The sequence below is a fragment of the Oncorhynchus masou genome, chromosome 22 (genome assembly GCF_036934945.1).
Source record: "Oncorhynchus masou masou isolate Uvic2021 chromosome 22, UVic_Omas_1.1, whole genome shotgun sequence".
Taxonomy (NCBI): domain Eukaryota; kingdom Metazoa; phylum Chordata; class Actinopteri; order Salmoniformes; family Salmonidae; genus Oncorhynchus; species Oncorhynchus masou.
In genome coordinates, this window is record NC_088233.1 from 42,080,703 (window position 1) to 42,101,813 (window position 21,111).

The window sequence follows — 21,111 nt, forward strand, 5'->3', positions numbered from 1 at the left end:
TAAATCGCCTTAGATAAAAGTGTATGATATGGTATCCATTTTTTCTTTGAGTAATCAACTACAAGCATATTACCTGAGATAATTTACATTGCAAGGCATCTCCCCGAAATATCCGATATATGTTCAGAGATGTAACCTACAGCAATGTTCAATTTTGTGGTCTGGGCGTCTGGCATACAAACTTCATCATTGCCAATCCACAGATTATACCCCAGTAGCAGTAGCTCATTATGACTGTTATAGCCTGCCCCGCTGGTGTGTAGTCTCTGTCTAGGGCGGAAACCAGCTTCAGGCTGTGCTGCGCTGGCAGGTCACTATGGGCAGCCTTCCCGGGTCCATGGGTCATCGTTACTGCTGAAACGCTTTCCCTCACTATCAGAGCTGGACTCCAAACCCTGCATAAACACTTCAGTTTGTAAGCATTCTATCTAAACCTGTGAGACAGTACCTTACCTGGGCCAAGATGTGGATAATGACATTTTTGGCACCGTGGTTGACAGACATGCTGAAAATAGTTGGGAAACAAGTTAAACAAAAGAGAGTGAGGGAGAAACATATTTTAGTCTCGTAATCTAGTCTTTAAGAATCTAGGCTGCTCGTTGCAATTATGGTAATCCTCTCTGATGTCTGCCCCTGAAAACAGATATTGTGGGAGTGGGCTGTGGCATTCCCCGTCTGTTTGGATTTACCGATGACGTATTGAAGTGGGGTCAGTGTGCACTGATCTACCGGTCTAATGGTAAAACATAAATAACGTTTACTGAATTGAGTTGAGTCTAAGAGTCAATAATACAGGCTACACCGCTACGGGCTATAATGGGAATAGCAGCAACCAGATGGTGACGTTTGGCACCCACTTGGCAAGCGTAATGAAGCCTATTTGGCAAGAACCGCTAATCACCGTTTTCTTCGCTGCTGCTAATAAAGACAGGGCTACATTACTGCTGGTGGTAGGGTACATCAATTAACAGTTTGCAGAGATCAGACATACCGGCCTCGCAAATAGAACCGCGAAAACAATGTGGGCTTGACTCACAGAGGTTCCGCGCAAACTCGTCCTTTGGTAGCCTACGTAGTCGTGACACACCTGGCAAGGACACACATAGCTGTCGCAAGCAGTCCGACATCATTTCTGTCAACCCACCAAGTTCAAGAAACCTCGCAGATGTGTCCGAAAATGTTCACGATCCTCTATTCAACTTGAATTTTAACATGATTTGATTACATATTACACGCGCAATGACTGTTCCATGGAGTTTGCTAACGATTCTGAGTTTGGTGCACCACACGGAATCGAGGTGTTCGCAGACTACTTATTATAAAAACTGTTGGATTCGTCAGTACCCTGGTATATTCATCGACATTGAGGAATCTCAGAGAAGAGGCGCTCAACTTCTGAAGTATTACCAGGAAGAGACAGCTCTGAAATGCAGCCGAACCTGTTGCCTTACGAGAAATTGTAAGTTTACTGTAATTGTTAATTTTTGTATCGGATTTTTACTATTGATTAGATGCGCAGCGAAATCAGTTTAACCCTACCAGAACCCAGTGTACTATTATGTAAATGTAGACATTAAAAAAGTATTCTCAAATGTTTAATTCATGATTTATTGGAGGCAATTTTGTACAATACTTTTATTTGCAGGAGCCCTGCCAGGTGGACAGGCGTAGCATGTCATGTGTGACTGCGCTGCGCAAAAGTCTATTCATCTGTTGTAGGGTGCGTCGATGGATAATTAACATTTTATGTAACTCCTTAGTTTCTTGTAACCTGGCGATATTCCACTATGACACCATCCAAGAGAATGTGAACTGTTTTCATATGCACTGTCCAACATTGGAGAGCTGCATCCTAAGCTACAGAGGCAACGTCATCCTGTACAACATCACCAAAGGTGAGCTTCCATAGGATCCAAATGTTTAGACCCAGGAAGCGAAACATAATGTTTATTACTGGTTATTAACAGACATACACGTAAAAAGCTTTACCTAGAACATTGCAGGCACTTTATACACTGTTATAAGCTTGTGGTATAGATGTTTATCACCTGCTACTCTGACAGCATTTGACTGTGGGGTTGGATGCCTTGGGTCTCACACAGGTGTGGATCCAGACCTGTTGGTGTTTGGAAAGTACTTCACCTCCAACGTGCGGGTGTTACCCCACCTCTACACCAGAGTCAACGCCTCAGAGCCCCTAGCCTCAGACAAGCGCCAGTTCAACCGGCCACCCGTCCCCCCTGTCCAGCCTCTAACCATAGCCCCTACTACCAGGATCCCCACCACCACCACCACACTCCAGAGCCCTACTCTGGGCACTACTCATTCCCCCGTCACATCCACCCCCTCCTCCACCATAATACCCACCCTGGGAACCCAGGCCCCCACCACCACTCCCCCGACCCCCATCACGACTGCCCCTGCCCCCTACACCACCCAGACCATCCCTACCTATCCATCAACCCACAGAGAATCAACTACCACCCCACATCCCACCACACCTATCCAGCAGCCCACATCCACAGCCAGGATGGCCACCACCACCAGTCCCACCAGCCCACCGACCTCCCTGGCTCCTGCAGCCAACGTGGATGGCAGTAACAAGCAGGACCTCAACGAAACCAAGGGCTACGTGGGCAGGAACCAAACAGCAGGCGCAGGGGGAGAAGGCGACCAGGGTAGCCAGGGTGGGGTGGAGTCCCCCTCACCCGGTGGTTTGGGCCCAGGGTGGCATGTAGCGGCACACACCCTGCTGGTTGCCGCGGTGACGGTCGTCACGGTGCTGCTGAGCTGCTGCTGTTCCGTGCTGCTAGTGGTGAGCTGGAGGGGTCGGAGGAAGAGGAAGGGGCGGTACAGGACCACCTGGAGGGGGAAAGGGGGGTCCATGCGCCTCATTAAGTATGCCATTGTCAGGGAGAGCTCGTGAGGTAACCATGGGGACAGGGACTAACAAAGCTTTTACAGGGAACTGCACAGTTAAAAGTAAAAGTAGTGCTAGTCCACTAGAGAAGTAATGTTTACATCAGAAACAATCATAAATTTAGCAAAGTACCTGAAACCGACCTGCAAATGTTGTTTTCCTCCCTCCAAACTAAATCCGTGTGTAGTCTGGAAAAACCACAAACTGAAAGCAAAGATCAGGACCATCACTGGTGTAAATATTTTTTTAAATGCAGCTGTTATTCCCCCCCCCCCCTCCATTCTGACATGTTCAGTATCATCTTAATTATGTATAGCTGTACTTTAGTGGTTTTGAAAAGATGAGCTGCATGGAGCATATTTTACATTCCGTAGACCTGGTAGAGAATGAATTGATGTACATGCCAAAACTGTGAGACCAAAGTTGCTGTGAGGATTGTGGTTAATACTGATGTCATGGCTTGAGACTGACAGTAACTGCTGATGCATTTGTAGGTCATTTGCCTAAAGAAAGATACAGTGCGTCCTTTTGGCAGACCTACATTTTGATGCGGTCGAACGAAATCAAACCGATTTTGATGCCAAACTCCATGGACAGTGTCTGCTCTGCTTTAAGTGCATCGATGGGGGCTTCCAAGCAAGAAAAGCTGCTGCAACAAGCCAAGTTTTGTTCTGAGGCAGTAAGATGCTAAATGGACTGTGGTGTATGCAAGTGGAGGTGTATCTTAGGCTCAGACCCATCTTGCCACCGCTCCTCTCTCCTTCAGAACATCTTTCCTGCGCATCGGGTTTCACCTGACCCAGAATCACATGGACCAGAGCAGGAACTCTTTTGAAGGGTTTGGTGATTTCTTTTTTTTTTTTAATAGGCCCATTGCTGAATGTGTTCTTTCAGTACGGTGCTTCTCTTTGTCCCCCTGGGCCAGAGGGGAGAAGGTGATGGGTTTGAAGCCAGGAAGAGAGGGTAATATAGTAAACATTTGTGTCCACTGTCTAGTGATGTAAAAAGCACTTGTTGAAATAACAGTAAGAACTGAGCCCAAATTTCAGAACTTGAGGAAAATAAAGCTTTTTATTTAAAATGCAAGGAATACATTTTTGCTTCAGGCTATCAGTTTAGCATAACTCATATACGACAATTGTATTACAGACATATGAACATAGGCCCTTTCATTTATTGTCAATAAATATTTCACAAAAGACAGTTACAGGCATCAAATGCTGTGTGTGGTGAAATCAGATGACAGGTTTGTCTCTAGACTTTGAACTGGTCAACCCAAGTGTGGAGCAGTCGAGTTCTGCTCTTGCTCACTCTCCTGTGTGTTTGTGTGTATCTGCATGTATAGAAGAGGGCATATTAAAGGTTGAGCAGTTTCTTCACAGCGTCTCTGTACTGGTGCATGCTGCTCTCGCTCTCTCCCTCGTTCTTCAGTCTGGTCACAGAGTCCCTGTACTCCTGCACCTCCGGCCTCCCCAGCAGCTCCTCCCTCACCGCCTCTCCCTCCCCCTCCCCTGCTACCTGCATGCGGACCAACGTGGACATGATGTTCTTCTGAGAGGGGCTGTCCTCCCAGCTGTACTCCTCCATGTCTGCAACAGTCTTCTCCGACTCCCAGGCCTCCATTTTCTAGAAAGAATAAGTGGAACAACACAGCATTGTTAGCTACAGTGCATTCAGAAAGTACTCAGACCCTTGACTTTTCCCCAAAAATGTTACGTTACAGCCTTATTCTAAAATTGATTCAAACATCCCCCCCCCCTCAATCTACACACGATACCCCATAATGACAAACAAAAACAGGTTTACAATTTGTTTGCAAAATAAAAATATTAAATTACATTTACATAAGTATTCAGACCCTTCACTCAGTACTTTGTTGAAGCACCTTTGGCAGTGATTACAGCCTCGAGTCTTCTTGGGTATGACGCTACAAGCTTGGCACACCTGTATTTGGAGAGTTTCTCCCATTCTTCTCTGCAGATCCTCAAGCTCTGTCAAGTTGGATGGGGAGCGTCGGTGCACAGCTACTTACAGGTCTCCAGAGATGTTCGATCGGGTTCAAGTCCGGGCTCTGGCTGGGCCTCTCAAGGACATTGAGACTTGTCCCGAAGCCACTCCTGCGTTGTCTTGGCTGTGTGTTTAGGGTTGTCCTGTGGAAGGTGAACCTTCACCCCGGTCTGAGGTCCTGAGGGCTCTCTGGAGCAGGATTTCATCAAGGATCTCTCTCTACTTTGCTCCATTCATATTTCCCCTAGATCCTGACTAGTCTCCCAGTCCCCGCCGCTGAAAAACATCCCCACGGCATGATGCTGCCATCACCATGCTTCCCTGTAGGGAATGTTGCCAGGTTTCCTCCAGATGTGACGCTTGGCATTCAGGCATTCTTGGTTTCCTCAGACCAGAGAATCTTGAATCCAAACTTCTTCCATTTAAGAATGATGGAGGCCACTGTGTTCTTGGGTACCTTCAATGATGCAGACATTTTTTGGTACCCTTCCCCAGATCTGTGCCTCAACACAATCCTGTCTCAAAGCTCTATGGACAATTCCTCCAACCTCATGGCTTGGTTTTTGATCTGATATACACTGTCAAATGTGGGACCTTATATAGACAGGTGTGTGCATTTCCAAATCATGTCCAATTAATTTAATTTACCACAGGTGGACTCAAATCAAGTTGTAGAAACATCAATGATGTTCAATGGAAACAGGATGCACCTGAGCTCAATTTCGAGTCATGGCAAAGGGTTTGAATACTTATGTTAATAAGATATGTTTTTTTCACATTGTCATTATGGGGTATTGTGTGTAGATTGATTAAACATATAATTTACTACATTTTAGAATAAGGCTGTAACGTAACAAAACGTAGAAAAAGGAGTCTGAATACTTTCCAAATGCACCATAAATACCCTCAGATAAAGAAATCGTAACCGTGATTCTTCTGTTTATGCCTCAATATATGACAATAACGAGAGGTATGTGACACGTTAACATAAGCTGTCCCACAGGGGTCCGTGATGGCCCGTCTTGGGAATGTGGGTCTGGAGACAGCGCAGTGTGTGGAACCCCTGGAGTGCCCTGGTCGCCCCTAAACCATCTGTGGCGCTCTCCTCTCCTGTCCTCTCACAGAGATAGTGTTTCTCCAGACGTGGTGCTGAGTCCCTTTACCATAGCCGGTCTCCCTCCCATCACATTCCCCAGAGGACAATAGGCCCGTTGTGTGGGAGCTTAAAGCAGGGGCTGCCACAGGCTCTCCTGCAGCCCAGGTGTTTGGGGTTAATGGACCTCATTACCTCTATATGGTCCCCAATATCAAGACTGGCTGGAGGCCAACCCCTCCAGCGGACAGGTGGGGATGGCTGGATAAGAGATTGGTCCTCTCCCCCTTAGCCTGACTGTCAGGATTATTACACCATTAAAGAATCGTCACGGGGCAAAACAGGGTCAGCTAAGGTAATGTAGTTCCTTCAAATCACACCGATTCTGTACTGTAGTTTTATTCAGAATCTAGCCATCTGATTGTGTAAATTAAAATTAAACTACATTGGGTATGCAAAATTATTTTAATTGACAGACTGACCAAGTGAATCAAGGTGAAAGCTATGATCCCTTATTGATGTCACTTCAAATCAGCGTAGATGAGGGTAAGGAGACAGGTTAAAGAAAATGTTTCATACAATCCATGTCTCAATTGTCTCAAAGTGTATGTGTGCCATTCAGAGGGTGAATGGGTAAGACAAAATATTTAAGTGCCTTTGAACAAGGTATGGTAGTAGGTGCCAGGCGCACCTGTTTGTGTCAAGAACTGCCACGCTGCTGGGTTTTTCACGCTCAACAGTTTCCTGTGTGTATCAAGCATGGTCCAACTCGATATTAGGATGGCGTTCCTAATGTTTGGTATACTCAGTGTATATAGCTATAATGGTTGCCCATTGGTCTGACAGACTCCATATCTCCCACCACAGAGTGTATCCCAGTGAATGAAAAGAGGGAGATGATTGACAGACGGCTATGTGGCCAGACCAACAGCCACCTGTTCTTCAAAGTTGCCGAGGAGGAAGACATTTGTGGGTTTTACTACTGGAATGTGGCACAGAGTACTGGAGCTATCAGATAAGGGATTGACATATTAGATAGTCACTTGGGGATTGGAGCGACTCTAGTGCCCAGCGGGCCAGATGGTAAAGTACGGTACAGTACTGTAGACTTCCTGCTGTGGTGTGGTGGAGGACTGTGGTCCGTCCCAGTAGAGCACTGGCCCGGATCAACAGCCCACAGCAGAATTAGCAACAGGCCCAGAGAGTCAAGAGTCCTTCTCACTGAGTGAAGAGATAGAATCACTTCAGCGGCAACTAACAATTGGCCTCTTTGTGGGCTAGCGTTACTACCGGTGTATGGGCTCCCCCCCCAGCGTCCACCAACCTGCGGGCTGCACTGTGCCTTCCATTGTGCGTGTAAAGGGCAGCGGACAGTGTTCCGCTTCCCGGCTCCGACGCCATTTCTTAGAGAGACGAAAAAAAGCCAAGGCTTTTTACCAGCTAAACCCCTGCTGCCTTGGCGAGAGAACTGCCAGAGGCACAACAGGGAGAGTCATTAATTCCCTTGTGGATCTGATGTGAAAGCAGCCTGTGCTGGTGACCCTGGTGGTGGATTTCTCAGGTGTGTGGTGTTGGTTGGAGTTGGCGCACTGTGAATAAGTGACAGGGTCAGGATCTTATTCTGGTGTTGGTTTTCTCCTGTTTAGAGGGGAAATGCCAGTGGGACAATGCTGCTGTATGCCATCCGTTTGCCTATTCACCACTCATAGCTCCCTAATAGGCTTTCTCCTTCACACCAAGGGTAGAGAAAGGTGTCAAGTCCATTGGTGCTAGCTAGATTGGCATGGTCTTAGTAGTTGGAAATGAAACCAGAAAATGGAGGGAGGAGGAGCATTGGCCATAGAAAAGCCACACCAGTGTCTCAGCAGGACAAAGGGGGTTTGGTGGGGAGGAGCAGTACTTGTAAATAGTGAACTCTTAAAATATTAATTACTTGGTTGAAAGGCAAAAAAAAAAAGCCTGTCGTGCTCTTTCTACTTAAAAAGCCCTAATGTATACGCTAGCCCTTTACCTCTAGGGACGGCTTACGGTATCAGGCCTCCCTTTCCTAGTACATCATGGATTCTCTGGATAGTGATGGACTTGGCTGCCTGACCATCTGTCGCCTCATCGTCCACATATCGGCTGGGTGGTGAGGTTAGGTGGCAGATTAGGTCTACTCCAGCTCTTTGGCACTGACCAGGGTCACGTTCAGACAGATGCAACGTACTGAACGTAGCAGATAGACATGTCATGAATAGAACCGAGGATCAATTGTACATCGGGACTTTCTGAACGCGGCCCTGGCACGAGCGAGACACTTACCCAAGACTCGTGATAGAGGACAGTCAGGAGGTACATGGCATAGTCATAATTCTGCTTTCTCACAGGGCAGCTGGCAGGGCAAAGGTGAGAGAAAAAAAAAAAACATTGATCAGAAAGTACAGGGCGAGTTGACGTAAAAACCTCCCCACATCAAAAGACATCACTGTAAAGCAATGACGACAGTGACCAATAACTTACTTACTTTAGCCTCTTTTAAAACGAAGAGGAACTAGTAGGTATTTGTAATAGTACATTGAACAACAGGAAGCGCTGCTGACCTGTCAGCGGTGATGGCGAGTGTGTCCGTGTCCTTGCAGTACCGCCCTCCTACCAGTTTTACCATCTTCTTCCTGGCATGGTCGTCCAAGTTCAGACAGGAGAGCTTCAGCTGAGTGGACAGAAACACAACACAATCTGGCATCATAATACTGTAGCTTATTTGGTTTGCCTAAGCTGCTTCAAAATGAATCCCTCGATGCTCTTCTTGAACCATTCCTGGGTGTGGGTGGTTGTTGTCCTACTGGTAAACACACAACCTTCAACAGATACACCATTTTTGGACACTGGGTTGAACACTGCATTGCAAAGCAGTCCCACAGCATTACCGAACCTCACCCATAATCAATTAGTTATTTTCTTTTGAACGCTTCATTTGGTTGTTGGTAAACATAGGAAGGCCCCACTGTTGAAGGAGACAAGCACGCCTGATTGAACTTCTCAAAAACCCATCTAAAACAAGCCCAAATCCTGGAGAAAATGTTCTGTGGAACAATGAAACAAAATTAGTGGGTTACTTTGTTGCCTCTGGTACTAGGGGCCTTTGGAGGTGTGCAAGGCATCATGAAATCAGCAGATGATCATGTGATTTTTGTATGCCAATGTTCAACCCAGTGTCCAAAAAACTGTAGAAACTGTATATTAGGTTGTAGGTTTTCCAGCAGGACCAATGAACCCAAACACACATAAAAAAATGCATCCAGGAATGGTTAAGAAGAGATGCTGGTCTGTTCTGGATAGGCCAGCGAAGAGTCCAGATCTGAATCACATCCAAACAATGGCGAGATCTGAAAACAGCAGTTGGTAGAGGGCACCCCCCAAAATTTTTATTTGAGTAGTTTGCTGCTGAAAAGATGACCAAATTGTCAGTAGAAGGTTGCAGCAAGCTCATTGATGGCTACAAGAAGCGTTTGTCTGCCGTCATCTTGGCCTTAGGCTGTGCAACCAAGTACTAGCTCCGGGGTGCCAATCATTTTGTCCATACCATGTCTTTATTTTCTACATTACAATTGTAAACATACATTTACTAAAAAATGAAATTGGTTCTGCAATGTTGAAAATCCAATAAGGTGTGGTGACCAAAAGTTGTTCTACATTTCTACTTATTTTAGAAGAAATGGGGAATGATTTAATAAAGGTGCAAGGGTGCTAATATACTGCATTTGCCCACAACTGTGCAAGCTCTAACACAAATTCATATATATATATTTTCACCGTTATTTAACGAGGCAAGCCACTTAAGAACAAATTCTTATTTACAATGACAGCCTACCAGGGAATTGCGTTGTTCAGGTGCAGAACAGGAGATTTTTTACCTTGTCAGCTCAGGGAGTCGATCCAGCAACCTTTCGGTTACCGGCCCAACGCTCTAACCACTAGGCTACCTTGACTTGTTGAAAATCTTTCTTGTTTTTTTTTTGACCTAACTTGCTTAACTTTTTATATGTGGTTTCTTCCTCCAGACTCCATAGAATTACCCCTTCCTTAATATTTGGTAAAATTATTAATTTAACATATGGTTTCCTAGAAATAAGGGTGGCACAACCCTTTGGCTCAACTTACCCCACTCTCCCCTAAGCATTTGTTTTTAGGTTCCACTTTAGTGCGGTTCTCTATTTATGTTACAGCAGCATTTCATAGGCATAAAAGCATAGATACGGACAATGGAGGTCTTTCTTGAAAGGCCAGCCAGCCGGACATGAGCTGAGAGCTGTTTAGGGAATCTCTAGATCCCTTCTATACAAAAGAGGAAAACCCTGCACTTTCTATGCATTTCGTAGAGGGTCAAATTGAAATATTAGTATTTTAATCTGTAAACTAAACCCCCTGAGTCCCAGACCATATAGGCCTACAACACAGGCAGACAAACTTACGCTGAGGTGGACTATGCGGGCAGATGGGTTTCTGAGGGAGGTGCCGGCAGACACGTAGTCCTTACTCTCTACTTTGACAGGGAAGTGCTCATCACATTTAGCACCTGTGTCCAGGGCAGAGGGCCACTCTGTGCAGAACGCTTCAGGGAAAAGAGAATCAGAAATACAATTAAATACTGTTCTTACAGTAACATTAGTGTCTCTATAAGCAATTTTGTGACTTACGTTTCAGAGCTTCACAGTGTTTCTTTATGGCTAATGGAGTTAAATGCAAAAAGTTTGGAATCTGAAAAGAGAAGAGTTTTGATTAAAAACCTGAATTTGCTACAATAGACAGAACATAAATACTGCTTTACAAGTAAGGTATGTGGAACCAGTATGACCTGACAGCACAATACAATATATAGCTTTAAATGGTCCAAATTATTTCCCTCCCATTGCCAGATAATGCTCAAATCAAAAGATCTGATATCATGCCAAGTTGGAGATAAGACCTCTGACCTTGATGAGCTCCAGGTTGCCCTTCTTCTCTGGGGGCACCCCTTTCTTCACTGGGAAGCCCATGCGGACAGGCAGGGGCACAGAGCCCTGTCTGAAGGGGGTAGCGGTAGGGTACACTGTAGTCCAGTCCTGGTCTACAGGCATCCTGTCTGTCCTGGGGTCGCCTGCCTGACACACACCACGGAGACAGGGAACAGATGGAAAGGAGTCAGTATGTGGGTCAACTTCAAGGTTGTTTTTTTCAGGATAAAATAAAAAAGAAACGGAAAGGAGCGAAGCGAAGCACAGGCAAAATCCTAGAGGAAAACCTGGCTCAGTCTGCTTTCCACCAGACACTGGGAGATTCACCTTTCAGCAGGACAATAACCTAAAACACACGGCCAAATCTACACTGGAGTTGCTTACCAAGAAGACAGTGAATGTTCCTGAGTGGCCAAGTTACAGTTTTGACTTAAATCTAATTGAAAATGATCAACAATCGATTTGACACAGCTTGAATAATTGAGGGGGAGGGGGGGGGGATGATCCAGGTGCTTCTACAAAGTATTGACTCAGGGGTGTGAATAGTTATGTAAATTCGATCTGTATTTCATTTTCAATACATTTGCAAAAATGTCTAAAAACATGTTTTCACTTTGTAATTATTAGGTAGTGCGTGTAGATCAGGCTGTAACACAACATGTGGAATGAGTCAAGGGGTATGAATACTTTCTAATGGCACTGTTGTGTACTCCATATAGTTGGTCTGTCTTTGTATATTCCACCTCATTTGTAGACTAGAGGGCACTATTTTTTACTTAACCTTTATTTATACAGGTCGTCTCATTGAGATAAAATACATTTTTCCAGAGAGACCTGGTCCAACCAAGACAGCAGTAGGGGGGGGGGGCAAAGTTTCAGACAAATCTCAGACATAACCTACAGACAGAAACACGATGAACAGCCGATAGCCGTAGACACCCATAAATTACAATCACATACAGAGACATACAAACACCATAGATAAAAATCTGTCTCGTGTATCACTGCATGAAATCCTAATGACAATCACGTTCCTCAGTAACAGGAGGGTCGAACTTTAAAACTCCAAACAAACAAGACCCCGGAGTTTCAAACTGGTCTGGAGACAGTTCCAAGACCACGAAAATAAACCCCGTTTTTGCCATGATCCGTTGGGATTGTTGGAAAGTGGGAGTGACACCGTAGCTGACCTAGTCAAAGAAGAACAGAGAACAAGCAGCAGTTTTCCCAAAACAGTCTTGTAGATCAGAGTTTACCAATGTTTAAGCCTACATAGACTTAATGTACACTGTAAATCAAATCAAATTTTATTTGTCACATACACATGGTTAGCAGATGTTAATGCGAGTGTAGCGAAATGCTTGTGCTTCTAGTTCCGACAATGCAGTAATAACCAACAAGTAATCTAACTAACAATTCCTAATCTACTGTCTTATACACAGTGTAAGGGGATAAATAATATGTACATAAGGATATATGAATGAGTGATGGTACAGAGCAGCATAGGCAAGATACAGTAGATGGTATCGAGTAGTATATACATGTGAGATGAGTATGTAAACAAAGTGGCATAGTTAAAGTGGCTAGTGATACATGTATTACATAAGGATGCAGTCGATGATATAGAGTACAGTATATACGTATGCATATGAGATGAATAATGTAGGGTAAGTAACATTATATAAGGTAGCATTGTTTAAAGTGGCTAGTGATATATTTACATCATTTCCCATCAATTCCCATTATTAAAGTGGCTGGAGTTGTGTCAGTGTCAGTGTGTAGGCAGCAGCCACTCAATGTTAGTGGTGGCTGTTTAACAGTCTGATGGCCTTGAGATAGAAGCTGTTTTTCAGTCTCTCGGTCCCAGCTTTGATGCACCTGTACTGACCTCGCCTTCTGGATGATAGCGGGGTGAACAGGCAGTGGCTCGGGTGGTAGATGTCCTTGATGATCTTTATGGCCTTCCTGTAACATCGGGTGGTGTAGGTGTCCTGGAGGGCAGGTAGTTTGCCCCAGATGATGCGTTGTGCAGACCTCACTACCCTCTGGAGAGCCTTACGGTTGAGGGCGGAGCAGTTGCCGTACCAGGCGGTGATACAGCCCGCCAGGATGCTCTCGATTGTGCATCTGCAGAAGTTTGTGAGTGCTTTTGGTGACAAGCCGAATTTCTTCAGCCTCCTGAGGTTGAAGAGGCGCTGCTGCGCCTTCTTCACGATGCTGTCTGTGTGAGTGGACCAATTCAGTTTGTCTCTGATGTGTATGCCGAGGAACTTAAAACTTGCTACTCTCTCCACTACTGTTCCATCGATGTGGATAGGGGGGTGTTCCCTCTGCTGTTTCCTGAAGTCCACAATCATCTCCTTAGTTTTGTTGACGTTGAGTTTGAGGTTATTTTCCTGACACCACACTCCGAGGGCCCTCACCTCCTCCCTGTAGGCCGTCTCGTCGTTGTTGGTAATCAAGCCTACCACTGTTGTGTCGTCCGCAAACTTGATGATTGAGTTGGAGGCGTGCGTGGCCACGCAGTCGTGGGTGAACAGGGAGTACAGGAGAGGGCTCAGAACGCACCCTTGTGGGGCCCCAGTGTTGAGGATCAGCGGGGAGGAGATGTTGTTACCTACCCTCACCACCTGGGGCGGCCCGTCAAGAAGTCCAGTACCCAGTTGCACAGGGCGGGGTCGAGACCCAGGGTCTCGAGCTTGATGACGAGCTTGGAGGGTACTATGGTGTTGAATGCCGAGCTGTAGTCGATGAACAGCATTCTCACATAGGTATTCCTCTTGTCCAGATGGGTTAGGGCAGTGTGCAGTGTGGTTGAGATTGCATCGTCTGTGGACCTATTTGAGCGGTAAGCAAATTGGAGTGGGTCTAGGGTGTCAGGTAGGGTGGAGGTGATATGGTCCTTGACTAGTCTCTCAAAGCACTTCATGATGACGGAAGTGAGTGCTACGGGCGGTAGTCGTTTAGCTCAGTTACCTTAGCTTTCTTGGGAACAGGAACGATGGTGGCCCTCTTGAAGCATGTGGGAACAACAGACTGGTATAGGGATTGATTGAATATGTCCGTAAACACACCAGCCAGCTGGTCTGCGCATGCTCTGAGGGCGCGGCTGGGGATGCCGTCTGGGCCTGCAGCCTTGCGAGGGTTAACACGTTTAAATCTTTTACTCACCTCGGCTGCAGTGAAGGAGAGACCGCATTTTTTCCGTTGCAGGCAGTGTCAGTGGCACTGTATTGTCCTCAAAGCGGGCAAAAAGGTTATTTAGTCTGCCTGGGAGCAAGACATCCTGGTCCGTGACTGGGCTGGGTTTCTTCCTGTAGTCCGTGATTGACTGTAGACCCTGCCACATGCCTCTTGTGTCTGAGCCGTTGAATTGAGATTCTACTTTGTCTCTGTACTGACGCTTAGCTTGTTTGATAGCCTTACGGAGGGAATAGCTGCATTGTTTGTATTCAGTTTCACCTTGCCCTGATTGAAAGCAGTGGTTCGCGCTTTCAGTTTCACACGAATGCTGCCATCAATCCAAGGTTTCTGGTTAGGGAATGTTTTAATCGTTGCTATGGGAACGACATCTTCAACGCACGTTCTAATGAACTCGCACACCGAATCAGCGTATTCGTTAATGTTGTTATTTGACGCAATACGAAACATGTCCCAGTCCACGTGATGGAAGCAGTCTTGGAGTGTGGAGTCAGCTTGGTCGGACCAGCGTTGGACAGACCTCAGCGTGGGAGCTTCTTTTTTTAGCTTTTGTCTGTAGGCAGGTATCAGCAAAATGGAGTCGTGGTCAGCTTTTCCGAAAGGGGGGCGGGGCAGGGCCTTATATGCGTCGCGAAAGTTAGAGTAACAGTGATCAAAGGTTTTTCCGCCCCTGGTTGCGCAATCGATATGCTGATAAAATTTAGGGAGTCTTGTTTTCAGATTAGCCTTGTTAAAATCCCCAACAACGATGAATGCAGCCTCCGGATAAATGGTTTCCAGTTTGCAAAGAGTCAAATAAAGTTCGTTCAGAGCCATCGATGTGTCTGCTTGGGGGGGATATATACGGCTGTGATTATAATCGAAGAGAATTCTCTTGGTAGGTAATGCAGTCTACATTTGATTGTGAGGAATTCTAAATCAGGTGAACAGAAGGATTTGAGTTCCTGTATGTTTCTTTCATCGCACCATGCCTCGTTAGCCATAAGGCATACACCCCCACCCCTCTTCTTACCAGAAAGGTGTTTGTTTCTGTCGGCGCGATGCGTGGAGAAACCCGTTGGCTGCACCGCATCGGATAGCGTCTCTCCAGTGAGCCATGTTTCCGCGAAGCACAGAACGTTACAGATCATAGTGATGTGTCAGATGCTTTTGGTTAGTAATAAACCCAAAAGGGGCCTGAGGATAGTGCTTGAGGTCTGCTTATAAATAACATCAACGTAGTCCCAGACAGACAAGAACGTACACCATACCAAAAGAGCCTTATGCCAGTAATAAAAACCTATTCTCAACTTGAGTTTCTTAACCAGGTTCTCAACATTATTATTGAAGCTCGGCTTCTCACCCAGCCAAACTCACAGATATCTGTGCGTTTTGACTTGCTCTGTGGAATGTCCTTTCAAGGTAGCAATGACATGGTTTTCAGAGTGTTGTTCAGAAATCACCATGCATTTTGTGAGGAATTTCGAACACGCTTCAAATCGCATAGAGTCAAACTTCTGCCACTCGACTAGAGAAGAGTGTCATTTTGAGGCTCCCGAGTGGCGCAGCGGTCTAAGACACTGCATCTCAGTGCTAGAGGCGTCACTACAGACACCCTGGTTCGATTCCAGGCTGTATCACAACCGGCAATGAATGGGATTCCCATAGGGCGGCGCACAATTGGCCCAGCGTCCTCCGGGTTTGGCCGGTGTAGGCCATCATTGTAAATAAGAATTTGTTCTTAACCGACTTGCCTAGTTAAATAAAGTAAAAAAAATGTTTTTTTAAAAGAGTCTGCATAAAAAAGTACAGCTGTCTCAATAAGTCTCCCAATGTTGTTGATATAAGTAATAAACGGGACCTAAACTGGATCCTTGAGGCGCACCTGAGCTGTGTTGGGTCATGGGTCACTTATGTGGGAAGGTGGTAATTATCAGTTGTGAAGTCATAAATACCAGTTGGATACATTCACATGCTTTGGCTAGATTGGCTAATGGCCAACAAGCGGAGTCAACCATAAACTAAAAGTACAACTATCATGCCCGGGAAGAGTTCAAAAACCATATTAATAGATTATTTATTAAAAGTAATGTTTTTGTTGCATTTAACTGGTGAAAGTGCTGTTATCGAGGTAATTTCCTTAGTAGGTGACGTCAGAGGTTAACATGTGGGAGTAGTCGGAGCTCAGGGATGATAGACGAGTTTCCCACTAGTAATTTCCTGCTGGAGGGGCGTTCAAGTGGATTTTTCCCAGTCGTAGGTAAATACCACCTTCCCACTTGGTTATGAAGGCAGCATTAGGCACCATGGCAGTCGAGATTTGGAATGACGGCCTCTCAAGACTAGCACACAAGTGACCAATTCTTCACGTGCTCATCGTTTACCCAACTCCGGTCCTCAGTACCCCCAACAGCAGACATTTACGTTGTAGCCGCGGTCAAACAACTCATTCAACCTATCAAGAGTTTGGTGATTAGTTGACAAGTACTCGAGGACTATGTAGGGTTCCCACCCCCAGACATAACACTCTCCATATGTCGGGTTTTCAGCTTTTACAGTCACCCAAGTTAGGCTACATGTGAATTACAATTCCGATGCCGTCTAATAACGTTTAGAAACCTCAATCAACATCACTTTCAAAATGGTTTCCTAAATATATGCTGATATGCCCCTGATCATTCATGTCAGTGAGAAATTTAAAAAAAAGACTGTGTGCTCCCAGTTGATGAACTACACTTCCAACCCAGTTACGCTCACACAGAGGCGTTCGGAGCACACTAGATAGATAATTAGCACTGGCGGCCGCCTATGTCTTCCATCTGTTCTCCGTAAACAAGCGTTGTTACATGGAAATATAACCATGTGGGAACACTAACACCATAAAAGGTGTGTAGTGATTTAATGTTTTTATTTTCTTTAAAATTTGCTGATATGAAAGATACGTTCCTTATGTTTCCCAAAACAGTACTGCAAGTGATGCGTGTTAACTTTCAGACCGAGCATCAGGGCTCTTCTTCCTGATAAAGAAGATCTTATCGCCAATAGGCGCTAAAGTAGTAAGCATTTATGAATGGGGTACTCAAGGACGGGAGTTGAGAAACACTGGTTACACACTAGCGATGCTGGGAAATAACTTGAAAAAAATATTACAATCTGCCTGAAGCCAGGAGTTCAATCAAATTACATTTAAATTTACTCTGTCGATTGGATGAAGGCTTGGTCCTTATACAGTGCGTAATAATAATAATTTTAAAAATCTAATAGAACGTATAATTAAACAGAATTTCGAAACGTGGGTCTGTTGTAGACACATGCAGCTCCTTGAGCTTACCTCATGTCAAAAATAAAGGTTACCCACAAATTCTTGCTTTTTTTGTGTGCAGGTATGGTACACATGCAGGACTGTGACATGCGGTAAGTGGAGAGGAATCAGGTCGACAACAGACCCACATTTGTAAAGTCTTTAAATTGTCGTCATTTCTCAATTTCCCCCCTGCATGAGGACCAACCCTACGGACAATCAGCAGAGTAAGTAGACATCTTATTTGATTTAACTTCCGGTGGCCTTTCCGTTTTTTTTTTTTGCAAGCCAATTCCTACCAATGCTGGTGTGTAAATACTACCGTTGCTAAAAGCAGCTACTTCAAACTATTATATGTGCCTAAGGTAATTAGCGAGCTACATCTGCCAGTATGGAATGTTTTTATCTTTACTGCTAATAAAATGGGCAAAAGACCCAACCAAAAACCTACTTTTGGAAAGCGGTTTGTTTAGCATCTATTTATGAACATTCGCAATCCCCAATCGGTTAATCTTATGGCTAGGAGTTCCGCTAGCGGCACCCCTTGACAACGTTCCGCTGAAAAGGCGATTTCACTGACAGCCGCAACTCAATAATCAGCTAGGGCTTTGCCGCGCTAGCTGCCTATGAAAGACCCTCATATGCCACTTTTCTCCTGTTCTATTGGTTTTCATGTCAACCTTCTTTCGTTGTCCAGAATCCAAAAGGCGCAATCCTAGTCATATTAGCAACCCATCCTAGTTGTTGCATCTTTAGATTCACCCTCTTTCTAAATTTCTAACAGATTTTCATCGCTGTCATATACCGCTTGCATCAGGTGAGGTGTTTAAAATTGCATTTTGGCAAATGTTTGAAAATGACATTTCATTGGAGGCTTCATTACAGGTGTTGCATACTATGTTAAGATGAATTGCCATAATCGAAATGTGATTTCTGACCCCAATGGATGGACGCCCTAATGGGTTTACACACCTAATGCATATGGGTCCAGTTTATTTCTCAAATGGCCAGTATATTAAAATATTGCTGGTCACATTGTCTGGCGCCACATTTTCCTAATGAAACCCTGACATAGGGTTAGACGGCATTATATCAGAACCGACCCAGATCCAAGACAAAAGTCAGAATTTTGGACCCGGAACCGGTCGGATCTTGGGTCTGTTGAACGCGTCCAGACATCTACTACAAACATTCCTTGTTCACTCACCTCTCTCCTTGATCTTCGGTTGAAAGGTCCTCTGTTCCCTCTGTCAGGAAAGCCTGCAAAAGATATCGATCGTATCAGAAAAACGATACAGCCCAATTAATTATGCTAGCAGCTAGCTATGCGTTCTCCAACTTTCTATATGAAACTTTGACATCATTGCGACCATGATTCATAGTCATTTGGACCAGGCAAGCAAGCTAGCTAGCAAATTAGCTCCTCGTTGTGACGGCATGGTGATGCATTGAAACTCACCTTTATTTTGACTAGAATGATTGGTAGACAAGGCCGTTGCATATGTTGCCCTGTTTAACGGGTTACGCACATTAACTCCATACATATGACAATGTATTCGCCCTAAGGACCAAATTGATTTCTTCAACGTATGTGCAGCCATGTTTGGGGAGGCAATGTCAACCTATGGCGAGTCGAGAGGGACAGTCGTTTGGCGCTTGCGAAATAGAACATGAATACAACATTGGGTATCAGTGCCCCCCTTTGGTATAGATAATGAACTGCAATATGGGAAAAGGTGAACGCATTAACGGTAGCCAATTGCAAATGTTTTATTACGTATTGTCGTAAAAATGTAGGTCTGTTTTAAAATTTCTAAACTTCTTCTTCTGTTAGACTACATTATAGGAGCTCAACAATATTTTAATGGTGTTTATGCTTGGGATTACCTAATTACTCGCATGATCAATATCTAAAGAAGTACGGTTTCTGATTGGTGCATTCTTGATAGACCAAAACATTTATTTGAGCTGTTGAGGTCACGTCCGTCAGGTGGATAACGCTGTGCGCAAGATGATAGGCTCTGTCCACATGTGTCCTTCAGCACCCCTGCCATCCTGAGCGCGCACCGCCAGCTGCTACTTTAACACATAGTAACACAACACTACCCTGTTCCTGGCAGACACACATCAGAGACGAGCTGTTAGGGACAGAAACAACGACCCGAGTTTCTGTATTCTAATGTTTCATTTTCCATGGTGTCCACTGTCATTTACGCACAAAAAAAACTATTGCCATTGGTTACCACTTTGAAGAGAAAGGTAGGTTCACTTTTCATTTAACACGAAAGGAATTTAGGCAACTACGCTGTCTGAAATGATTTATTTTTTGATAATTAAAATGTATATTGGATTTTTAGGCCTATTAGGACTTTTTGTAATAACTAGCGTAAATGGAAACATCTTAATTAAATATTCTATCGAAATATTTCTGTATTTTGTGTTATGTCCGGCAGAGACATTTTTCTAAAGCTCACCTGAAGCATCTGATCTGTGCACATCTGTTGGTTTGATGGCTCATAATACAACTACTGTAGCCTGAACACAAGCACACATGACAGCTGTGACAAAGGTCACAGTTATAGGCCTGTTGTCTTTCTTTGAAAAGTTTTGTTTGTGTTAAATACTGTTATGCACTAAACCATGTGCTTTAATCATCATCTGTGATGGCATCATCATCACAAACTATGTTTAGACCTAAACATTTGAATATTAAAACTAAAAAGATGTAATGTAAGGTTAAGATTATGATATTCCTATGTGGAATGAGTGATGGATTTGCATGTCCATTTTTCCATGTATCCCTTTGTAACCGAAGGAAACATAGGAGTCCTATGCCTGACAGAGTTATTGTGTGTTTGATGGTTGTCCAGTGTAGCTTAAACAACAGAGAAACTCAATCTATGAACTGGGGACAGCAGCAGTGTTTCTGAAACCAGACTGTCTTCACATTCTCTGCTGTGGAGGACAGACATGGAGGGTTGCTAGCTCCTGTTACGTTCCAGCCTCCCACCACAAAGGCTTGTTTCCAAGGGCTTAAGTGACCATGATCCGTTCGTCTCTTTTCAGACCCAGTTCAGTTTCCAGAAAATACTGTATATTGACCCCTACTAATTAGTGCACTTGTCTTTTCTGGTGGATGATGCTAGAGAAGGAGAAGGAGAGGGAGAGAGAGGGGGTAGAGCTTGGATAGGATAGACTATGCCTAAAGTCAATGCTAGTTGGGTGGCATCTCACCTGAGACTGCAAAATAGCTAACAAAATGGCAACACTGACTATATGCATTGAATCTTATTTTATTTTTTGCACAGAATCCATGCCCACTCACTCAGGACAATACACACACACACACACACACACACACACACACACACACACACACACACACACACACACACACACACACACACACACACATCATACTGACTCTACACACACACACACACACACACACACACACAGTCATACTGACTCTACACACACACACACACACACACACTCACATACAGTACAATCATCCTATATTCTGCTGCTACTCCGTTTATCAAATATCCTGATGCCTAGTCACCTTACACCTATACATACAGGATCTTCCTCTACCATTCCAGTAACCCTGCACATTGTGAATATGGTTTTG

The 21,111-nt window shown here is 44.7% G+C and overlaps 2 protein-coding genes across 2 annotated transcripts; one reads left to right on the forward strand and one right to left on the reverse strand.

The window, feature by feature from the left end:
• The first annotated feature begins 1,239 nt into the window (after positions 1-1,239).
• On the forward strand, positions 1,240-2,926 carry LOC135508840 (MANSC domain-containing protein 4-like). The gene is made up of 3 exons (XM_064929046.1): positions 1,240-1,459; positions 1,761-1,895; positions 2,103-2,926. The coding sequence occupies exons 1-3, from the start codon at positions 1,240-1,242 to the stop codon at positions 2,924-2,926; spliced, it is 1,179 nt and encodes a 392-aa protein (XP_064785118.1).
• Positions 2,927-3,972: 1,046 nt separating this feature from the next.
• LOC135509524 (small ribosomal subunit protein mS35-like) lies at positions 3,973-19,109 on the reverse strand. The gene is made up of 8 exons (XM_064930260.1): positions 18,937-19,109; positions 18,685-18,737; positions 10,976-11,143; positions 10,700-10,760; positions 10,475-10,614; positions 8,603-8,712; positions 8,325-8,394; positions 3,973-4,546 (listed from the first exon to the last, which is right to left on the reverse strand). Exons 1-8 carry the CDS (start codon positions 19,076-19,078, stop codon positions 4,277-4,279), a joined length of 1,014 nt encoding a protein of 337 aa, XP_064786332.1. The 5' UTR covers positions 19,079-19,109; the 3' UTR covers positions 3,973-4,276.
• Between the last annotated feature and the right edge of the window lie 2,002 nt (positions 19,110-21,111).